Source organism: Phyllostomus hastatus, unplaced genomic scaffold, assembly GCF_019186645.2.
Source record: "Phyllostomus hastatus isolate PE091 unplaced genomic scaffold, TTU_PhHast_1.1 phas_contig_17, whole genome shotgun sequence".
Classification (NCBI taxonomy): domain Eukaryota; kingdom Metazoa; phylum Chordata; class Mammalia; order Chiroptera; family Phyllostomidae; genus Phyllostomus; species Phyllostomus hastatus.
Genome location: NW_025333664.1, coordinates 21,423,163 through 21,441,549, shown reverse-complemented (window position 1 = coordinate 21,441,549; position 18,387 = coordinate 21,423,163). Strand labels below are relative to the sequence as shown.

At 43.0% G+C, this 18,387-nt stretch overlaps 1 protein-coding gene across 1 annotated transcript; it reads left to right on the top strand.

Annotated features, from left to right (window-relative positions):
- The first annotated feature begins 6,043 nt into the window (after positions 1-6,043).
- On the top strand, positions 6,044-14,063 carry DEFB123 (defensin beta 123). Its single transcript, XM_045833666.1, has 2 exons — positions 6,044-6,161; positions 13,832-14,063. Exons 1-2 carry the CDS (start codon positions 6,104-6,106, stop codon positions 13,978-13,980), a joined length of 207 nt encoding a protein of 68 aa, XP_045689622.1. The 5' UTR covers positions 6,044-6,103; the 3' UTR covers positions 13,981-14,063.
- Positions 14,064-18,387: the final 4,324 nt, after the last annotated feature.

The following is an 18,387-nucleotide window of genomic DNA, read 5'->3' as shown; positions in this document are numbered from 1 at the left end:
AAAGGCCATATATGACAATCCCAAACCCACAGCCAACATCACAATGGGCAAAAAGTAAAAGCATTTCTCTTAAGATCGGGAACAAGACAGGGATGTCTGCTTTCTCCTCTCTTACTCAAAATAGTACTTAAAGTCCTAGCCACAGCAATCAGACAAGAAGAAGAAATAAAAGGCATCCAAATCAGAAAGGAAGAAGTAAAACTGTCACTATTTGCAGGTGACATGGTACTGTATATAGAAAACCATAAAGGTCCATCAAAAAACTGCTGGAACTGATAAGTGAATTCAGGAAAGTAGCATGATACAAAATAAATATCCAGAAATTAGTTGCACTGCTTTTTTATAACCCTCACCCAATTTTTTCATTGCTTTTAGAGAGAGGGGGGAGAGAGGAAGGGAGGGAGAGAAACATAAATTGGTTGCCTTCCATACATGCTGGGACCAGGGGTCATACCTGCAACGTAGGTGTGTGCCCTGACTGTGATCGAACCCACAAGCTTTTGGTTATAGGAAAACACCACAACCAAATGGAGCCACACCAGCCAGGACGAAATTAGTTGCATTTTAATTTTTTAATTTTTTTAATTTTTTTTAATTTTTAAAATTTTTTAATCCTCATTCAAGGGTATGCTTATTGATTTCAGAGACAGGGAAGGTAGAGAGAGAGAGAAACATCTGGCTGTTGTCTCTCACATGCACCCCAACTGGGGACTGATACTGAAACCTAGGTGTGTGTCCTGACTAAGAATCAAATCCACAGCCCTTTTGTGTATGGGACGATGCTCCAACCAACTGAACCACCTGGTCAGGGACAGTTGAATTTGTACATACCAATTATGAACTATCAGAAAGGGAAACTAAGAAAACAATCCCATTTACAATTGCATCAAAAATAAAGTAAATAAAAAACCTAGGAATAAATTTAACCAAGAATGTGAAAGACTAGCACTCAGAAAATTGTAAGACACTGAAGAAAGAAATTGAAGATACAAATAAGTGGAAGCACATATTGTGTTCATGGAGAGGAAAAATTAACATTATTAAAATGTGCATGCTGCCCAAAGCAATTTGTAAATTCAACTCAATTCCTATCAAGATACCAATGGCATCTTTCACAGAAGTAGAACAAATAATCCAAAAATTTATGTGGAACCATAAAAGACCATGAAAAGCCACAGCAACATTGAGAAACAACAAAGTTAGGAGAATCACGTTACCTGGTATCAAACTATACTACAAAGCTATAGTAGTCAAAACAGCATGGTACTGGCATAAAAATAGACACATAGATCAATGGGACAGAATAGAGAGCCAAGAAATAAACCCACATCTTCATGGTCCATGAATATTTGTCAAAGAGACAAGATCATACAATGGGGTAAAGATAGTCTATTTAATAAATGGTGTTGGTAAAATTGCACAGATACATGCAAAAAAATTAAATTAGACCACCTTCTTACACTATACACAAGAATAAACTCAAAAATGGATTAAAGATTTAAACATAAGGCTTGAAACCATAAAAGTCCTGGAAGAAAACTTAGTAAAACTTCAGACATTTCTCATAGCAATATTTTTTCTGATATATTGTCTCAGGCAAGGGAAACAAAACAAAAAATAAACAAATGGGACTACATTAAATTAAAAAGGTTTTGCATAGTGAAGGAAACCATCAACAAAATGAAAAGACAACCCACCAAATGGGAGAACATCATTGCCAATGATACAGCTGATAAAGGATTAATATCCAAAATTTATAAAGAACTTATAAAACTCAACACCAAAAAAATAACAATCCAATTAAAAAATGGGCAAAGGACCTGAATAGACACCTTTCCAAAGAAGACATACAGATAGCTAATAGACATATGAAAACATGCTCAACGTCACTCATCACCAGAGAAATACAAATGGAAACTACAATGAAATATCACCTCACACCTGTCAGAATGGCTATTGTTAATAAATCAACAAAAAACAAATGTTGATGAGGATGTGGAGAAAAGGATACCCTTGTGCACTGCTGGTGGGAATGCAGATTGGTGCAACCACTATGGAAAACAGTATAGAGTTACTTCAAAAAATTAAAAATGAAATTGCATTATGACCCAGCGATTCCACTTCTGGGAATAAATCTGAAGAAATCTGAAATACTGATTCGAAAGAATATATGCACCCCTATGTTCATTGCAGTGTTAATTACAATACCCAAGATTTGGAAGCAGCTAAGTGCCCACCAGTAGATCAGTGGATAAAAAAAGCTGTGGTACATATATACAACGGAATACTACTTGGCTATAAAAAAAGAAGGAAATGTTACCTTTTGCAACAGCATGGATGGACGCAGAGGGTAATATGCTAAGTGAAATAAGCCGGTCAGTGAAGGACAAATAACATATGATTTCATCTTATGTGGAATAGAGTGAATAAACTAAGCTAACGAAATAGAAAGAGGTTCATAGATACAGAGGACAGACTGACAGCTGTTAGAGGGGAGGGTTGTCGGAGGCTAGGAGAAAAAAGTGAAGGGATTAAGAAAAAAATTCATAGACAGATAACAGTATGGTGACTGCCAGAGCAAAGGGGGTGGGGGAAATAGAAGAGGGTAAAGGGGGGATAAATGGTGACGGAAAAGGACTTGACTTTGGGTGGTGAGCACACAGTACAGAAGATGTATTATAGAATCGTACACCTGACACCTATATAATTTTATAATCAATGTCACCCCCAATAAATTCTATGAAAAAGAATTAATTAATTAATTGATTGATTAATTAAAATAAAACCTACATGATCATTAAAAAACTCTGTAGCTGCTATAGTTTAAGTGGGATTTGGGAAGTGAATCATTAAAGGTGTGTGTATTTTGCCCACTATTTTTACCCAAAAGTTCAATAGTGTGTTTTTTTAATTATATGTTTTTACTTCTGATGCCCGAAAATGCTGTTAATTTTTGTATTTGATTTTTAACCAAAACTATTCATTTCAAATCAAACCTGTATTCCTGATTTAAACTCAATTTAGTCACAAAGTGTTGACATTTTTACATATTTCTTGATTTTCTTTGCCAAAATTATGTCTAAGATTACACTTTTTTTTACCCTTCCCCCATCCTCTTCTCATCAGATAACCATCAGTTTGTGGTCTGCGAGTCTGTTTCAGTTGGGTTTTGTTTGTCCCTTTGTTTTGCTTTTAGGTCCCGCATATAAGCGAAATCACACGGTATTTGTCCTCCTCTGTCTGGCTTATTTTACTTAGCATCATACCCTCCAGGTCCCCCCATATTGTGGCAAATGGCAAGATTTCATTCTTTTTATGGCTGGGTAACATTCTATTGTGTGTATGTACCACATCTTCCTTACCCAATTGTCTACGGATGGACACGGAGTTTGCTTCTATATTCTTTAGGTTTATTCTTACACATAATCACTTTATTTGCTAACTTTCTTTTTGAACCTAAGACCTTTCAGATGGGATTATTTTTCCTTCTGCATAACGTACATATTTTAATGTTTCTTTAGTAAAGGTATGTTGGTACCAGTCTTGATCAATTTTTGTTTGCCGAGGAATGTCTTTATTCTACCGTGATTCTTATAAGATTTTTTTTCTGGTTAGATAGCTCTAGATGGACAAATATTGTTATCTTAGCACACTGAACATATCATTCTACTCTCTTCTGTGTTCCATGGTCATTGTTTTTAAAAGGCAACTGTCAGCCTAACTGTTGCTCCCTGGGGGTTATCTGTCTCTTCCCTCTGGCTGCTTTCAAGATGTTTTTAGTGTGTGTGTGTGTGTGTGTGCACGCGCACATGCACACATGCTCTGCAACTTCAGTATGGCATGTGTAAAGGTTGTTTTCTTTTGATTTATTCTGTTTGAGATTCAATGAGCTTCTTGAATCTGTGAATTTATGTACTTCAGCCATGCTATAAAATTCTCAGCCATTAACTCTCCAAAATAACCTTGAACCTTTCTCTCTCCACTCCTTTTGGAAGTATGACTAAATGTTATATTAAATATCTCTCTCACACACAATCTGATCAGTCTAATAACTGAAGTTTTGTAAGTATGGTTCCTAGGGTTCTCGTTGATGGCACCGTGTTTCTCTGTGTGCTTCATAATCTTCAAATACGTAGTTACTTGTCCTTGAATTTATCTGTGATTTGTGGGGGATGCAGAGCAGCTGCCTTCCTTTAGAGGGCATTTGCATTGCTTCTGTCAAATGCCTGGAACATTATCAGTTTGGGAACATTTTGAAACAAATTCATAATTCGAAGGCTTGGGATTTTTTGCTTTGCTTTGTTGTTTTACAATTTACTGGATACTGCAATTGAGCTACAAAAAACCTTGAAAACTAGCTTATAGTTACGGCATCCTAAAGACTCTTCTGTCTTGCTCTGCTTAGCAACAAGAAAAACGTCCGAGTAGGGGACGGCGGGCATTCCTGCAGCTCACCGGCACTCTCAGCGTATGGACCTGTGTGGTCCCAGCTTAATGTGAGGGTCCTGAGTGGGCCCTGGCCCCTGAGTTCTCTTCCTCTCACCTCCAGACCATCCAAACACCAAGTTTGCAGGTGCCCCAGGGCAAAAGCAGCTTCAGGGTTCTACCCGCCTTTCTGGGCTCCCATTTTCCCTTCAGTGTCAGTGGGCTCTCCTTGCCAATTGCCGGCCCTGCTGAGCAGTGACCCCAGGCCGGGACCCGACCACTAAACACTTCTCTGAAGTCTTAAAGAGACACCAGCCTTTCAGACTTCTAAGTCAGGCACCTCAGCAACCCCACCACGGCCCTGGATATATCTCTACCCTCCCAGCTCTTCCACAAGTGAATGGAGTCTAAATCTCATCATAAAGTCCTTAGTCCTTAGTACTGATCATGGCTTCTCAGATTGAGCCCTAACTAACACATGTTTGAAAAAATGAGCCTCCCTCAGGAAAATGAATGACCCAATACGGGTGGATGTCTGGGCCTGGGGCCCTGGGTTCCTTCCTAGTTGCTGTCTCTTCTTCATCCTGAAGGTTTTAGAAAGGATTGTTAACACTTAGGGACCTCACTCTTTCACTTACCATTCCGTCTTCAACCCCCTCCATGCATTATCTGCACCTACAGAGACTCGCTCAATGTTATTTTGTCTCCTAAATCCTAACGCTTTTATACCCTTGACCTCTGAATCAAGTAGGGTCCGGCCAGGAAGTGGAAGCCACACAGGATACTTAATATACAAAACAGGTTACTCTGTTGTTGGAAAACTGAAAGAGCGAAAAAAGGACCCAGAGGAAACAGAAATTTATAACTACAGAATGGGCCTACCGCCTTTGGGTTGCGGGAACTAAAGGGAAGATAATAGATTTTCCAAACCTGAGTTCAGAGAAGCCCCAAACAGCTGGTTCTTGGATCTCTGAGAAGGGGCGACCCTGAGGGTACGTCTGTCTGGTGCAGGGTTAGTACCCGGACGGCGGGGGGGCTGTGGCGGCTGGTATTCTCAGAGGGCACACAGCCAGGCTGGTGCTGGGAGCTTTATCTCGCACCCTTATTTTCCTTCCAGTTTTAGCTTGTTATGTCACTTTTCTCATTTTCAACACCAACATAAGCCTTTGTCTAGACTTTCCTCTGCCTGGAAAACCACGTTTGTTCAACTGGCTGGTGCTTCGGCATTTATTCTTCAAAACACAGCTCAGTGTACCTTCTCTGTGAAGTCTACACCTACCCCACCCCACCCCACCCCCACCCCACCCCACCCCACCCCCACCCCCACCCCACCCTACCCCACCGTTGCTCTGGATTCCGTGTACATAGCGCCCCCTTGTGGTCCTTTCGTTTACAGCTGGGTGGAAGGAGGTGTGCAAATCTTGAACTGAGGATCCTGTTTGTTGCCACCTCTCCCGGCTGACCTAAATGACTAGAGGAGGAGCTCCAGCTGAGGTGCATGTCTGTGCATGTGGGCCCAGGGGGTGCGGGGGCTGCGCCCGTCCGCAGCTGAGGGCACGTGTGGGTGGCAGCTGTTCGGATTGGTCAAAGGGAGCGCACGCCAGAGAGGCCAGAGCTCTCCCCCGTTAGCTTTGCCTTCTCGTCGGACTTGCAACTTTACCCTGGGCCGCTTCCAGCCATGAAGCTCCTTTGGGTGATTTTGACTGCACTGCTGCTCTTCTCCCAGCTCACTCCAGGTAACCTGGACCTCTTCAGGGAAGGGACAAGGTTGGGGACAGAGGCCTGATCACGGGATCCCAAGGATAGGGAGGGTAAGCTGCCAGGCCTCAGGTCACATTTCAGAGCCACGTGGAGAGGACCCTCTCACCAGCAGTAGGTGCCAGATCTTAGGTACCAACTATGACAAGCGGAATTCTGGCCAGCCATCCCATCTCTGCTGGCCCAGGGAGCGTGCCCAGGTGGCCTAGGACCCGGAGAAAGAATGGAGGAGGTGGGCAAGAGAAGCTGGAAGAGGACAGTAGTGACTCTTTTGCAAAATAGTTCCCAGAAAAAATCTAGGCTATATAAAGGTCACAACCACCTTCACAGGAGAGAAAAGCTCCCATTTACTATCGCTGTCTGCATGCCAGACGCTGAGTTGGGAGCCAGGATCACGGGGATAAATGACATTTACAACCCAGAGTGATGAGAGCTGTGCTAGAGGGGAGGGGGGAGGCTGGGGTGCACATGGTAGGGACCAACCCAGCCTGAGGGCTAGGGAGCCCTCCCAGAGGGGTACCGGGCATCCTGAAAAGTGTGTGGAAGTTAGAAGAGGAAGGGAAAGAGGTGGAAATAGAAAGGGGGTCCCAGGCAGAAATCAGCTTACACGAAGATCCAGATGTGGGAGAGACCATGGTGCCTTCAGCCCAAAATGGAAGTGTGGGTTAAGGGCGTGAGTCGGAGGGCTGGAGAGCGCTAAAGCTGAGGATGGGCCTGGAATGCAGGCGAGGGAGCCTTGGGGAGGCTGAAGCAGAGGACAATAATCAGACTTGCCTGTTCCTCCAGCTCCAGCAGGAGCTACCTGGCCCCTCCTGCTCAACTGCCAGAAGCTTCTGCCCACCCCCAGGCTTTCATCTAACCTTCCCACGGTGTCAGTGTGTGAATTTCCTTAAATAAGCCAACTTCTGCCTTTGTATCTGCCTGTGGGAAATGCCTGAAACCGTGCTCCTGGGGTAGAGAGGAAAGTTAAGTCCCAGAACCAGGGTTAGAAACTGCTCCAGCATCTTCGAACTCTGTGATCCACCCCCGCCCGCTCCCCCTCCCCGCCCCGCCCCGCCGCAAGCAGCTAGGCTGCTCAGAGTTTCAATCTCCTCATTCCTCAAACTGCTACAGCAATAACTGGTTGAGGGGGGAAAAAAGAACACATTGAAATATTGGTGTGCAAAAACAATGTAGCTTCTCTATTTTGTAGAACTCATCTGAATTTTCCCAGGACTTTTATCTAGCTGCGGATGGGACATAGGAACTGTGGGTAAACTCAGCAGTTAAATAGTCATCTTTCCCAGTTTAAAATGGTCACTAAGGTCATTCTGCCTCTTTTGAATAAATATTCAGCCCTTTGGCATTTCCCTTTTGTCACACTCCTCTTCTCCTTCCAGGATAGCAGCTGGGTTTAAGAGAAAGCAACTTGATATATCATAATTTCGTCAATCGACTCATTCAGTAAATGTGGTTGAATGGATTTCACATTCCAGGCACTGGGATAGGTGCAGGAGGTAGAGCAGCGAACACATCAGAACAACATAAGCAAAGTCTCTGTCCTCTTGGAGCTTACATCCTACTGAAGGACACAGAAAAAGTTAAAATAAATGACAGATATGCAATGCCATATGATGAATATAATGAGCAGAATAGACAGGAAAAGGGGGTAGCAAATGGGGGGGTAGATGTGCCATTTTAAAGGTGTGGTCATGAATGGTTCATTGTGATCTGAGGGAGGATAAGGGGTGAGCCACGTGGACTTGTGGGGAAGAACATTCAAGCTGGAGGAAACATCAGGTGCAAAGGCCCTGGGGCAGGAGCATAAGGAAGTGGGATAGAGCCCTGCGCTGGACCTTCACTAGCTTTTGGGACAATGTGCCTCATTGTATCGATATGTGGTCAGTGAGTGTCCTGCTGGCACTTGCTACTTGGATCCCATGGCTAATAAAATCTCAGTTCTTGTTGAGAGCCCCACTGACAGCCTTTTTTCTCAGCCAAATCTTCCATCCAGCCCTTAGATTTAGGCTCTTCACACACCCTCCCACTGTCTTATGCACGGGGGTCTATCCTCAGCAAGTCCCTCTGGCCCTTAGCTTCGCACTGGCTTTCCCACCTCCCTGCAGAGATGCAGGGAACTCAGGATCAGGAACTCAGGGAGCTTCTGGATCTATTTTATGCTGCAGGAGGGCAGAGGGAGATGCTCAGCCATTCCTCAGTCATTTCTTTTTTTTTTCCTAATTATTATTATTTGTTTTATCCTCACCTGAGGATATTTTTTCAGTTCTTCTATAGAGAGAGGAAGGGGCGGGGAGACAGAGAGAGGAAAACATTGATGTAAAGGGAAAACACCGATTGGTTGCCTCTGGTAGGCTCCCTGACTGAGGATTGAACCTGCAACCTAGGCATGTGCCCTGACTGGGAATCAAACCCACAGCCCATCAGTGTCTGGGATGGCACTCCAACCAACTGAGCCACACTGGCCGGGGCCCCTCAGCCATTACCAGTCCTCCTCCAGGTGGCACCATGGTGTGCCATGTCCTGTTTATTAGCAATTGCTGGGCTACGCTTTAAGAGACAAGGGGTAAAATGCTGGCAGTTTGTCCAGACCAACCGGGGTGTTTGTAGCAAAAGACTCTCTTTCCCCTGCTTTTCTCACCATTAGTTATCCCGATGTCCTAGGTCGACCAGCAGGCCAAGAGTGGGGAAGGGGTTGGAAAGCCTTGGTTCCTAGCTTGCTGTTGGGTCCACCATCAGCCTGGTTGGCCAAGGTGAAGTATGAGGTTCCAGTGGAGCCTCAGGCCTGCAGCTGCCGCTGTTGCTGCAGGAAGTGGATTTAAGTGCCCACTTCTCCCCAGGGAGGGCGTTTCCTTCCTACTCTCTGCTGGGTGTGATGGTGGTAACAGAGACTGAATGGACGTTTCTTGAGTCTTATCTGAACCTGTCAGGCTTACCTGATAATAGGTAAAGGAGCTCTTTGAAATTGGAAATCCTGACTCTTCTTGGTAAATTTTGGTTCTTAAAAATTGTCTTGCTTAAAACAACTCAGCTTATTTAAACTGAGCAAAGAGTTTGTCATTCTAACTGTTCTTTACCATTTCCCGAAAGCCCAGAAACAGCCCAATTCTGTTTTTTGGCAACCAAAATTAAAGGGAAATAAAATATATGTTACTTTCATACTTTGAAAATATTAAAGTTAGGTTAATTGTGGAAATTCCGGACATATATGTGAAGCCCAAGAACCCAGAAGGTATTAGGCTTGGGTGAGACATGTCACCTGCTTTTCCATTACATCTCCTCGCACAGAGCACCCAGAGTTCCTCCCTTATAACACTCATCATAACTCTAGTCAGCCGAATATCTGGGGAGCTATTTCCTTAACAGCTGTTTCTCCCCCTCTCCACGCCCCCCCACCACCAGACTAGAAATTCTCTGAGGGCAGTCTCTACCTCTCACTTGTTCCTAGTTGTGTCTCCAGTATAACTATAGTCTCAATCTATTCGGGTATTTCTCTAGGATAGACACCTAGAATGAAAATTGCTAGGTAAATTCTGTGCCCAATTTTAAAATGTGTGACTCAGCGCTACGTAGCCTCCGACATGGCCACACAAGGTGTATGAGGACATCTCTCCTGTCACTCTCACCCACAATTCATGTTGACACTCTTGAATTTAAAATTGAGATTTTATTGTTAAACAGTGAAAGGGCTTTCTTTTGTTTTTGTTTTTGGTGGGTTTTTTGTAAAATAAAATGCATCATTACAGATTATGAAAATCACATAAAACAAATGCACAGCTTCATAAACTGTTATAAAGCACATAACCTTGTAACCATCATCAAGGTCGATAAATAGAACACTGATGGTCACCAAAAAGCGAAAACCCCACCTACTCCCTATCACAGCACTATCTTGACTTCCATAGCAGTCAATTCTTTGTATTTCTTTATAGTCTCATTGCTCAGGATGCATCCACAGACACCCGATTTTTGTCACCTCCTCTTTTAAAATCTGACATCCCTTAGATTTTTTAATTTATTGGTTACATCTTCATCCCTTTCTTATCTTCATAATTTATCTGGTTTTCTGGTGTGACAAGATATTCTAGAATCATCTTTTTCTTCAGCAGGAAAGTGGTATTTCAGGACTATGATCTAGTTGCTAGAGATAGTCAATGCTCCTAAAGGGGTCCTTTCCTCATCCTTCGGTAGTCAGAGCTAGGAGGGGAAATCAATACATTTAAATGTCTATAGAATAACTCATGAGTTCATATTGATACTTTCTACTGGACTACAAGGTCTGTACCTTAAATATTCCACGTTCCTTCTATATTTTCCCTCGTCCACACCAACATTCTCAGGTACGCTGTGCACTCCGGCATTTTCAAGTCGTCTTTCATTTATAGAACTTCTCCTTAAATTACGATTTGAGTATTTTTCCGATATCTTGCTCTGTGTTTTCCTCCTCTGGGTATCTTCTTGTCTCTGTGTCGAATCTCCTTTGCCAACTTCAGTATTTGTCACTTTCTATTGAAATTTTCTCTTATTATTTCTTTTTTGATCAGTTTTACTGAGTTAAAATTCATGTGAAATAAGTGCCCACAGTTTAAGCAAACAATATGAGCTCCAGCCAATGTGTACATTTGGGTAACCAGCACCACAATCCGTATAATTCATTTCCATCACCCCAAAAAGGACACCCCGTGTCCCTTTGCAATCAGTCACCTCCCCTTGCTCCCAGTCCCAAGCAACCACTAATCTCTATGCTGTCACTTTAGTTTGGCCTTTTCTAGGATTAGGAAAGGCAAACATCAATTGTTTTTTAGCCACAGGAAATGCTGTTGCTTTCTAGCAAGGCAAAGCATCTAGCCATTCCCAGAAAAGACAGTAAGTAGTAAGGAAATACTCAAATGCTTGAGATTTAGGGGGATGGTGTTTTTTTCCCCATGTGCCTCCTTCACTGTTTCCCAGAGTAATTAAAGTGACTGGTGGGACAAACACTGGAACTAGCCTCAGGGTTCCATTAAAGCTTCTCCACCGATGTTTCTCCCTGGAATAGTTTTCTAAGTTTTCTTCACCGTGAAGGGTCAGATTTCTCACAAAGCCCCTTTTCAGACCGCCCAGAATTACCAAGGGTCTTCACAGTACATCTGGTTGAAGTAAACACCCCACTCTCCCTCCACATAGTCTTTCAGAGTCTAGCACTTATGATTACAGTTTGCTCAAGCTTCCAGAGAAGATTTTAAAGGTAATTTGAAAATAAAAGCAAACCCCATTTTTATATAGCTCTCACAGCTATATAAAAATGAACATGCGTAAAGATTTTATTAGTTCATAATGAAAGTACAAGGCAGATCTTACAACTGGGTCAAAGCACAAATGTAGCTATAGAGGAAAGGAATGTTGCAATGAATTTACAAACAGATTTTTAAAAACCGGCTTTCCCCCCCACACTGAAGGGAAGGACGTCTACAGAACCTCTGTGAAGCACAGCATACTGGCATAGATGTAGAAAGTCCGTATTTTGCATTACTGTCATTTATCAACAGTCCATGAAGTTGTAAAATAACTCCCACATAATCAAAATAGGATAACTCTGGAGGTTGTAATGTATCTAGACCAAGGAGGGACTCGTGCCACAGTTGGCAGTTAGTGACATTTGGGCTGGGTACGTCTTCGTTGTGGCTGTCCTGTGCATGGAGGGATGTTTAGGAGAAGCCGGGCCTCCACCCAGTCATTGCAGTAGTGCCCCCTCCACCAGTTGTGACACCTAAAACTGCCTCCTGATATTTCATTGCCAAACATCCCCGGGCATCCCCGGGGATCAAGATCACCCCAGATGAGAGCACTGCTCCAGATGACACATAGTTTTCCACTGAGCACAAATACTGGTCCAAAGATAATCGCAAAGGAAACTTATCCCTGATCACACAATAAACCTGGCCTAAATCTCTAGCAGAAAGAAGGAAACAACAAAGAGTAAATGACCAGTTACTGAAATAAAGAATGGCCACGGCACCGAACTGTCTGAAGAAGATAGTTTAACCGAGACAAAGAGCGGTTCCAGTCTTCGTTCAGCTAAAGGACGTCAGGGAGCGCCTGCAACCCCGACTCCGCGCAGGCCTGGGCTTTTCACAGAATAGAGAAAGAGGGATAATGCCATTGTTTGGCCCACATAGCAGATTTCACCTTTAACTGCCGCGAGACTTGTGGTTGGAATAGTTGGGGACTGTTCCAGGCTTCTGTGCTTCTTGGCCGATGCCATTGGTGCAATCCCACCCCCAAAATTGTCAGAAGAGTTCTTTCGAAAGCTGTTTTTGCAAGCTTTGTAGGTCGTTGATTAGTCAAGATTCCGGGGCAGGAAAAGAATAAAAAACTGTATGGATGGGTTGTTCCCTGGGGCTGCAGGGAGGGGGAATGGGGAGTTAGTGTTTAATGGGCACAGAGTCTCAGTTTTACAAGATGAAAAAAGTTATGGGGGTGTATGGTGGTGGTGGGTGCAAAACAGCGTGAATGTATTTAGTACCACTGAATGGTCCACTTAAAAATGGTTAAGATGGTAAATTTTATGTTAAGTGTATTTTACCACAGTTTAAAAATAAGAAGAACCTTAAGTACAGCCACCTTCTTGAGGGAACTTGGGGGGGAAATAAATAAAAATAAAGTGATGAAGAGTGATGGAATGTTAACAAAAAACCAAAGACTTTTTAAAAAACAATATGGTCCTGACTGGTGTGGCTCAGTTGGTTGGGCATCCTCCCACAAAGCAAAGGGTTGCCGGTTCAATGGTTCGGTTCCCAGTCAAGGCAGATGCCTCGGTTGTGGCCCAGGCCCCTGGTTGGGGCGTGTGCAAGGGTCAACCAATCAACATTTCTCTCACACATTGATGCTTCTCTCCTTTCTTCCTCCCATTCCTCCTCTCTCTCTAAAAAAAAATAAATAAAGTCTTTAAAAAAATAACATGGATGAACCTTAAAAACATCATGCTAAGTGAAAGAAGACCCAAAAGGTCACATTTTTTATTATATGATTTCATTGGCATAATGAAATCTGGCATAAAATATCCAGAGTAGGCCAATCTAGAGAAAGGAGAGCAAATTGGTGGCTGCCCAGGGCTGGGGGTGGGGGGAATGAGAATACAGGGGGTCAGGGTCTCTGTTTGGAATGGTTTTGAAAGTTCTGGAACCAGATGGTGATGATGGTCATGCAACATTGTGAATGTTCTTTTTTTTAAGATTTTATTTATTTATTTTTAGAGAGGGAAGGGAGGGAGATAGAGAGAGAGAGAGAAACATCAATGTGTGGTTGCTGGGGATTATGGCCTGCAATCCAGGCATGTACCCTGGCTGGGAATCGAACCTGCGACACTTTGGTTCACAGCCCGCCCTCAGTCCACTGAGCTACGCCAGCCAGGGTGTGAATGTTCTTAATGCCTCTGAACTGTATGCTCTAAAATGCTTAAACTGGTAAATTTTATATTATTTGCATTTTACCACAATTTCTTTAAAAAGAGGGGAAGAAAAAAAAAGAAAGGAGGTCAGGGAAGAGAGGCCAGGGAAACCCAGGGTCCTGTATCACACCTGTTTTAATCCTTTGCTAGACCTTTCAAACGCAGAACCTGCCTCTCGTCGGGACTGACCTGTCTCCACTCTGCTGTCTTTTTTTGTGTCAGGTGGCACCCAAAAGTGCTGGAACCTTCATGGGAAATGCCGCCGCACGTGCTCCAAGAAGGAAAAGATGTATGTTTACTGCACAAATAATAAACCATGCTGTGTGAAGTTCAAGTTCCAGCCGAAAATACAAAGGCCATGGTCACTCTGAGTTCTGTGAGGCCTGAAGCCATAATAAAAATGCAGATGAAGCTATTCTGCGTCTGACCCACCCCGCTAGAATCCCTGAGATCAATAAACACCTCTGGCTGTGAACCAGTGTGGCTTGGTCGGTTAGAGCGTTATCGTGTGGCAGTGGGGTTTGGGTTCGGTTCCTGGTTGGGGCACATGCCTGGGTTGCAGGTTCAATCCCTGGTCTGGGCAAGTGTGAGAGGCAGCAAATCAATGCTTCTCTCTCACATCGATGTTTCTCTATCTCCCTTCCTCTCTCTGTAAAAGCAATGAAAAAAAATGTCTTTGAGTGAGGATAAAAAAAGAAAAATATTAAAATAATAAGCCCTGACTGGTGTAACTCAGTTGGGTGTCCTCTGGCAAGGTGAAAGGTCAAAGTTTCAATTACAGGTCAGGGCACATGCCTGGGTTGCAGTCCCCTCCCTGGTTGGGGTGGGTAAGAGAGGCAACTGATGTTTCTCACATCGATGTTTCTCTCCCTTTCTCCCTCCCTTCCCCTCTCTCTAAAAAAATAAATTTTAAAAATATTTTTAAAGTAATTTCTTTTTTTTTAAGATTTTATTTATATATTTTTAGAGAGGGAAGGGAGGGAGATAGAGAGAGAGAGAGAAACATCAGTGTGCGGTTGCTGGGGGTCGTGGCCTGCAACCCAGACATGTACCCTGACTGGGAATCGATAAAAAATATTTTTTAAAAATAAATAATAATATAAGCACCTCTAGCTGATTCCCCTGTTAGCCTGTCACTGTACCCCTCCCTCCCACCCGAGTTCCCTGGAGGTCCCCTCTGAGGTGGTCAGCAAAGTCAAAACTATTGTCATAATAAAAATAAAACCTTATTCACCTCTCAATCTCACTCACACGTGTGCAGTGGGATTTTCAGGACTCTGCATGACACATGCTGATACCATTGTTCTGGCAGCCAGTGAAAGGTATGCTTATGCGTTCTTATGTTTCTGGGATTTTTTAAGGTAGGTGGCTCGCAGGGGCGTCCAACCTGCGGCCCGCGGGCCACGTGCAGCCCAGGATGGCTGTGAATGTGGCCTGACACAAAATCATAAATTTATTTAAAACGTTATGAGATTTTTTTTTGTGATCACACGTCACGATGTATTTAATGTGTGGCCTAGACAACTCTTCCTCTTCCAGTGTGGCCCAGAGACGCCAAGAGTTTGGACACCCCTGGCTTAAAGTATATGTGTGTTCACTTGCAGAGATTAACTCAGGTTGTTCCCGTAATTCTACTGTGCTCTTACTAGCTGTCTTTAGTTACATTGTTAATCTCTGTACCCTCATTACCATCAAACAAATTATTACTTTGGACTTTTAAAATTTACCTTGTATCTATCTGACACACCACAAGAACTAGGAGCGTTTTGCTGTCTAGGTTTGCAGAGGTGTATTAACAACCAGTACCTACTAACAGAGGGAAGAGGGTATGCTCTCCCTGAGTGAAAATAATAATTAGTCTACTCTCTACAGTTCTTTCAAATACAATGTCTAGCATACACGAATGAAAGACATGCACAGAAGGTTAAATGCCGTTAAAAGACATCAGTTGGATTCCCAGCCAGGGCACATGCCTGGGTTGCAGGCCACAGCCCCCAGCAACCGCACATTGATGTTTCTCTCTCTCTTTCTCCCTCCCTTCCCTCTCTAAAAATAAATAAATAAAATCTTTAAATAAAAAAAAGACATCAATCGCAGACTCAAGAGGCTTAGAGAACTGCAAGCAGGGTAAACATAAAGAAAATAAAATCAAAGTACAGCTAAGTCAGACTGCTGACAGACAAAAGAAACAGTGTGTCCCAATGCCTGTGACTATTCCACACGAGACATATTCAAAAATTGTACGGGGAAAGTGAGAAGCCCTGATCGAAAGACAATAAAGAAGGTCTGAACTACAGAGATACATACCATGTTCATGAATTAGAAGACTCAGTATCTTAGAGGTGTCCATTTTATACCATTTGTTTGCGGGGTTCAGTGAAATTCCAACCAAAATCTTAACAAAAATTTCTCCTAGAATTTGATCAAAGTTGTGCACATATTAACAAATACTTTGTTAGAGACATAGACAAAGATGACAAAATTATCAATAAAGCACAAATTTAGGCTAACGGCTAACTCTAAGAATATAGGAATTGGAAGAAGTAGTGCTGATATTCTATTTCTTTACCTGGATGGTAGAATTAGAGATATTTGTTGTTTTATTTGTTCTTTTATAATTTATATGTTTTTAAGTATCTTTGCCTTCTCAGTATATAAAAATCAAACTTAAAAAAAAGAGATGAAGGTTGTTATGAACAATAAGTGCCTTAAGAATTGTGAGACCAGGAAAAATGAAGAAGCTAAATCAGTCAAAAAGGCCTAGAAAAGAAAATATTTGAAAATTACACGTCTTATACAGAATATTTTCTTCAAAATAGGTAAAGGACTCTCAAAACACAATAAAACAAATAACTAAACAAACAACCCGGTAACAACATGAGCAAAAAGCATTGCACTGACATGTCACCTAAAAAGTTCCATATGTGGCAAATAAAAACATGAGAATTTATCAATGTTAGAGAAATGCAAATTAAAATTACAGCCAAATACTACTGCGCTCATATTAGAGTATCTAAGTTAAAACAATGAACCGTGACAATTGCTGATGAGGAACAATTGGTGATGGGACTCGCACACGTTGCTGGCAGGAACGTGAAGTAGTGCAGCCGCTTGGAAACAACGGGGCAGTCTCTGAGAGAGTTTAACCTGCCCTGTGCTCTAACCACAACTGCACTCGGACGTCTGCACCACCACGAACCCATTGGAGGACACATTCCTCAGGACGCATCCCCATCCTGAAGTGATGCATGACTATTGTGAAGCTAAGGATTTGTTTACCATGTCTTAGGTCTACTGAACCATAGTAAGAAATACATTCATTTGTTCATTCAATCATAAACAAATTTTCATCGATCATCTATTATGTGCTAGGCACCATGTTTTTCCCTAGTCACGCAATGTTAAATGAAGCAAATAGGAGCGTTGCCATTGTGGAGTCTACAGACTGTGGAGGAAAAAGCATTAAACAAGAAATAATTTCATGATGTGAAAAGGCCATGAAGAGTATGGTAATTCAGAACAAGGGTGGGGGTGATGAGAGAGGTAGATCTCCGAGAGCTATCAGGATAACCCTCTGTGAGGAGGTGGCATTTGACCTGGGATTGTAGGATGACGACTCACGTTTGCAAAGAGCTGAGAGGGAGTTTGCAAATATTCCAGGTAGCATGTGCATAGGCTTTTTGAGAGGAGGATGACCTGTTCCAGAGACTGAATGCTGTGCGGCTCAGCCTGGTGTGCACAGGGGGAGACCCAGGATGAGCTTTGCGAGGCAGCGAGTGTGGTAGACCCACAGCACTTTGGGGTTTGGATTTAAACATTTCATACTTTATGCATTACAGTAGAGGACTGTCTGCCTTACCTCTGATGGCTTGTATTTACTCATAGCTTCTGCCTCCTCAAATTATACTTCACTCCGCCCCTCCTCCCACCACCCACCCCTACCTTCAACCTTGACTTTTACTGAGGCAACTTTTCAGATTCAACTACAGTTATGAACTACTTTATTCTGTCTATTTCCCAGTTCAGATCCTCATAACAGAGAATCATATTGGTCAAGTTCAACATTTTGTGCCAAGCCATCTGTGTGTAGGTCGCTGGCCAACCTATAGGATTAGCTTGGTTTGGAGAAGTGCCCACCCTTTTCCAATCAACTGTGTCTAGGGTGTAGGGAAGATGGGGTTCTGGGGTGCATATACCTGTCCTTTCAGCTATGGCCATTGGCAGGGCTGGAAGACCGTAAACGGAAGGGACATGCACAGCGTCCTGTGTATTCACTTTTCCGTGTATCCTTGCCGTGAACTTCCGTAGGAAGGAACATGTCTGCTCCTCACCTCGGGAAACCCTGAGGCCCTATGCCTAGAGGGAAGGGAACCTCAGTAAAGCCTGGACCCTCTTGGTGGAATTCTGAGGAAGGGCACAGCCCCTCCTCTCTCCATCTCCTCACCAGGTCCCACAAGTCTGTTCGTGAGAGTTTGACATTCACTGGGTCCTACTGGACCCAGTGCTTCCTTTTCATAGCAAGTATTTTAATGTCCCCTTTTGGTCTCAAAATAAGATTCATAAATATTGTAACCTATCCACTCACATAATTTCAAGAAAAACTAAATTAAAAGCTAACTATAATAGAAGGGAGAAAATAAACTTTTATAGTAATATGTGTTTTGACAGGTAAGTCCACCTGAAGACCGAATGAATAGTGAGGTCTCACACATAGCACGAGAGCGACAGCTTCCACCTGCAGGCTTGAGGGGGCGTGCTGTGTGCGCAAGCCAGAGGTC

Coding starts and splice junctions, on each gene's coding strand:
- DEFB123 (XM_045833666.1), top strand. CDS start 6,104: ATGAAGCTCCTTTGGGTGATTTTGACTGCACTGCTGCTCTTCTCCCAG. Junction 6,162..13,831: donor CTTCTCCCAGCTCACTCCAG/GTAACCTGGACC, acceptor TTTTTGTGTCAG/GTGGCACCCAAAAGTGCTGG.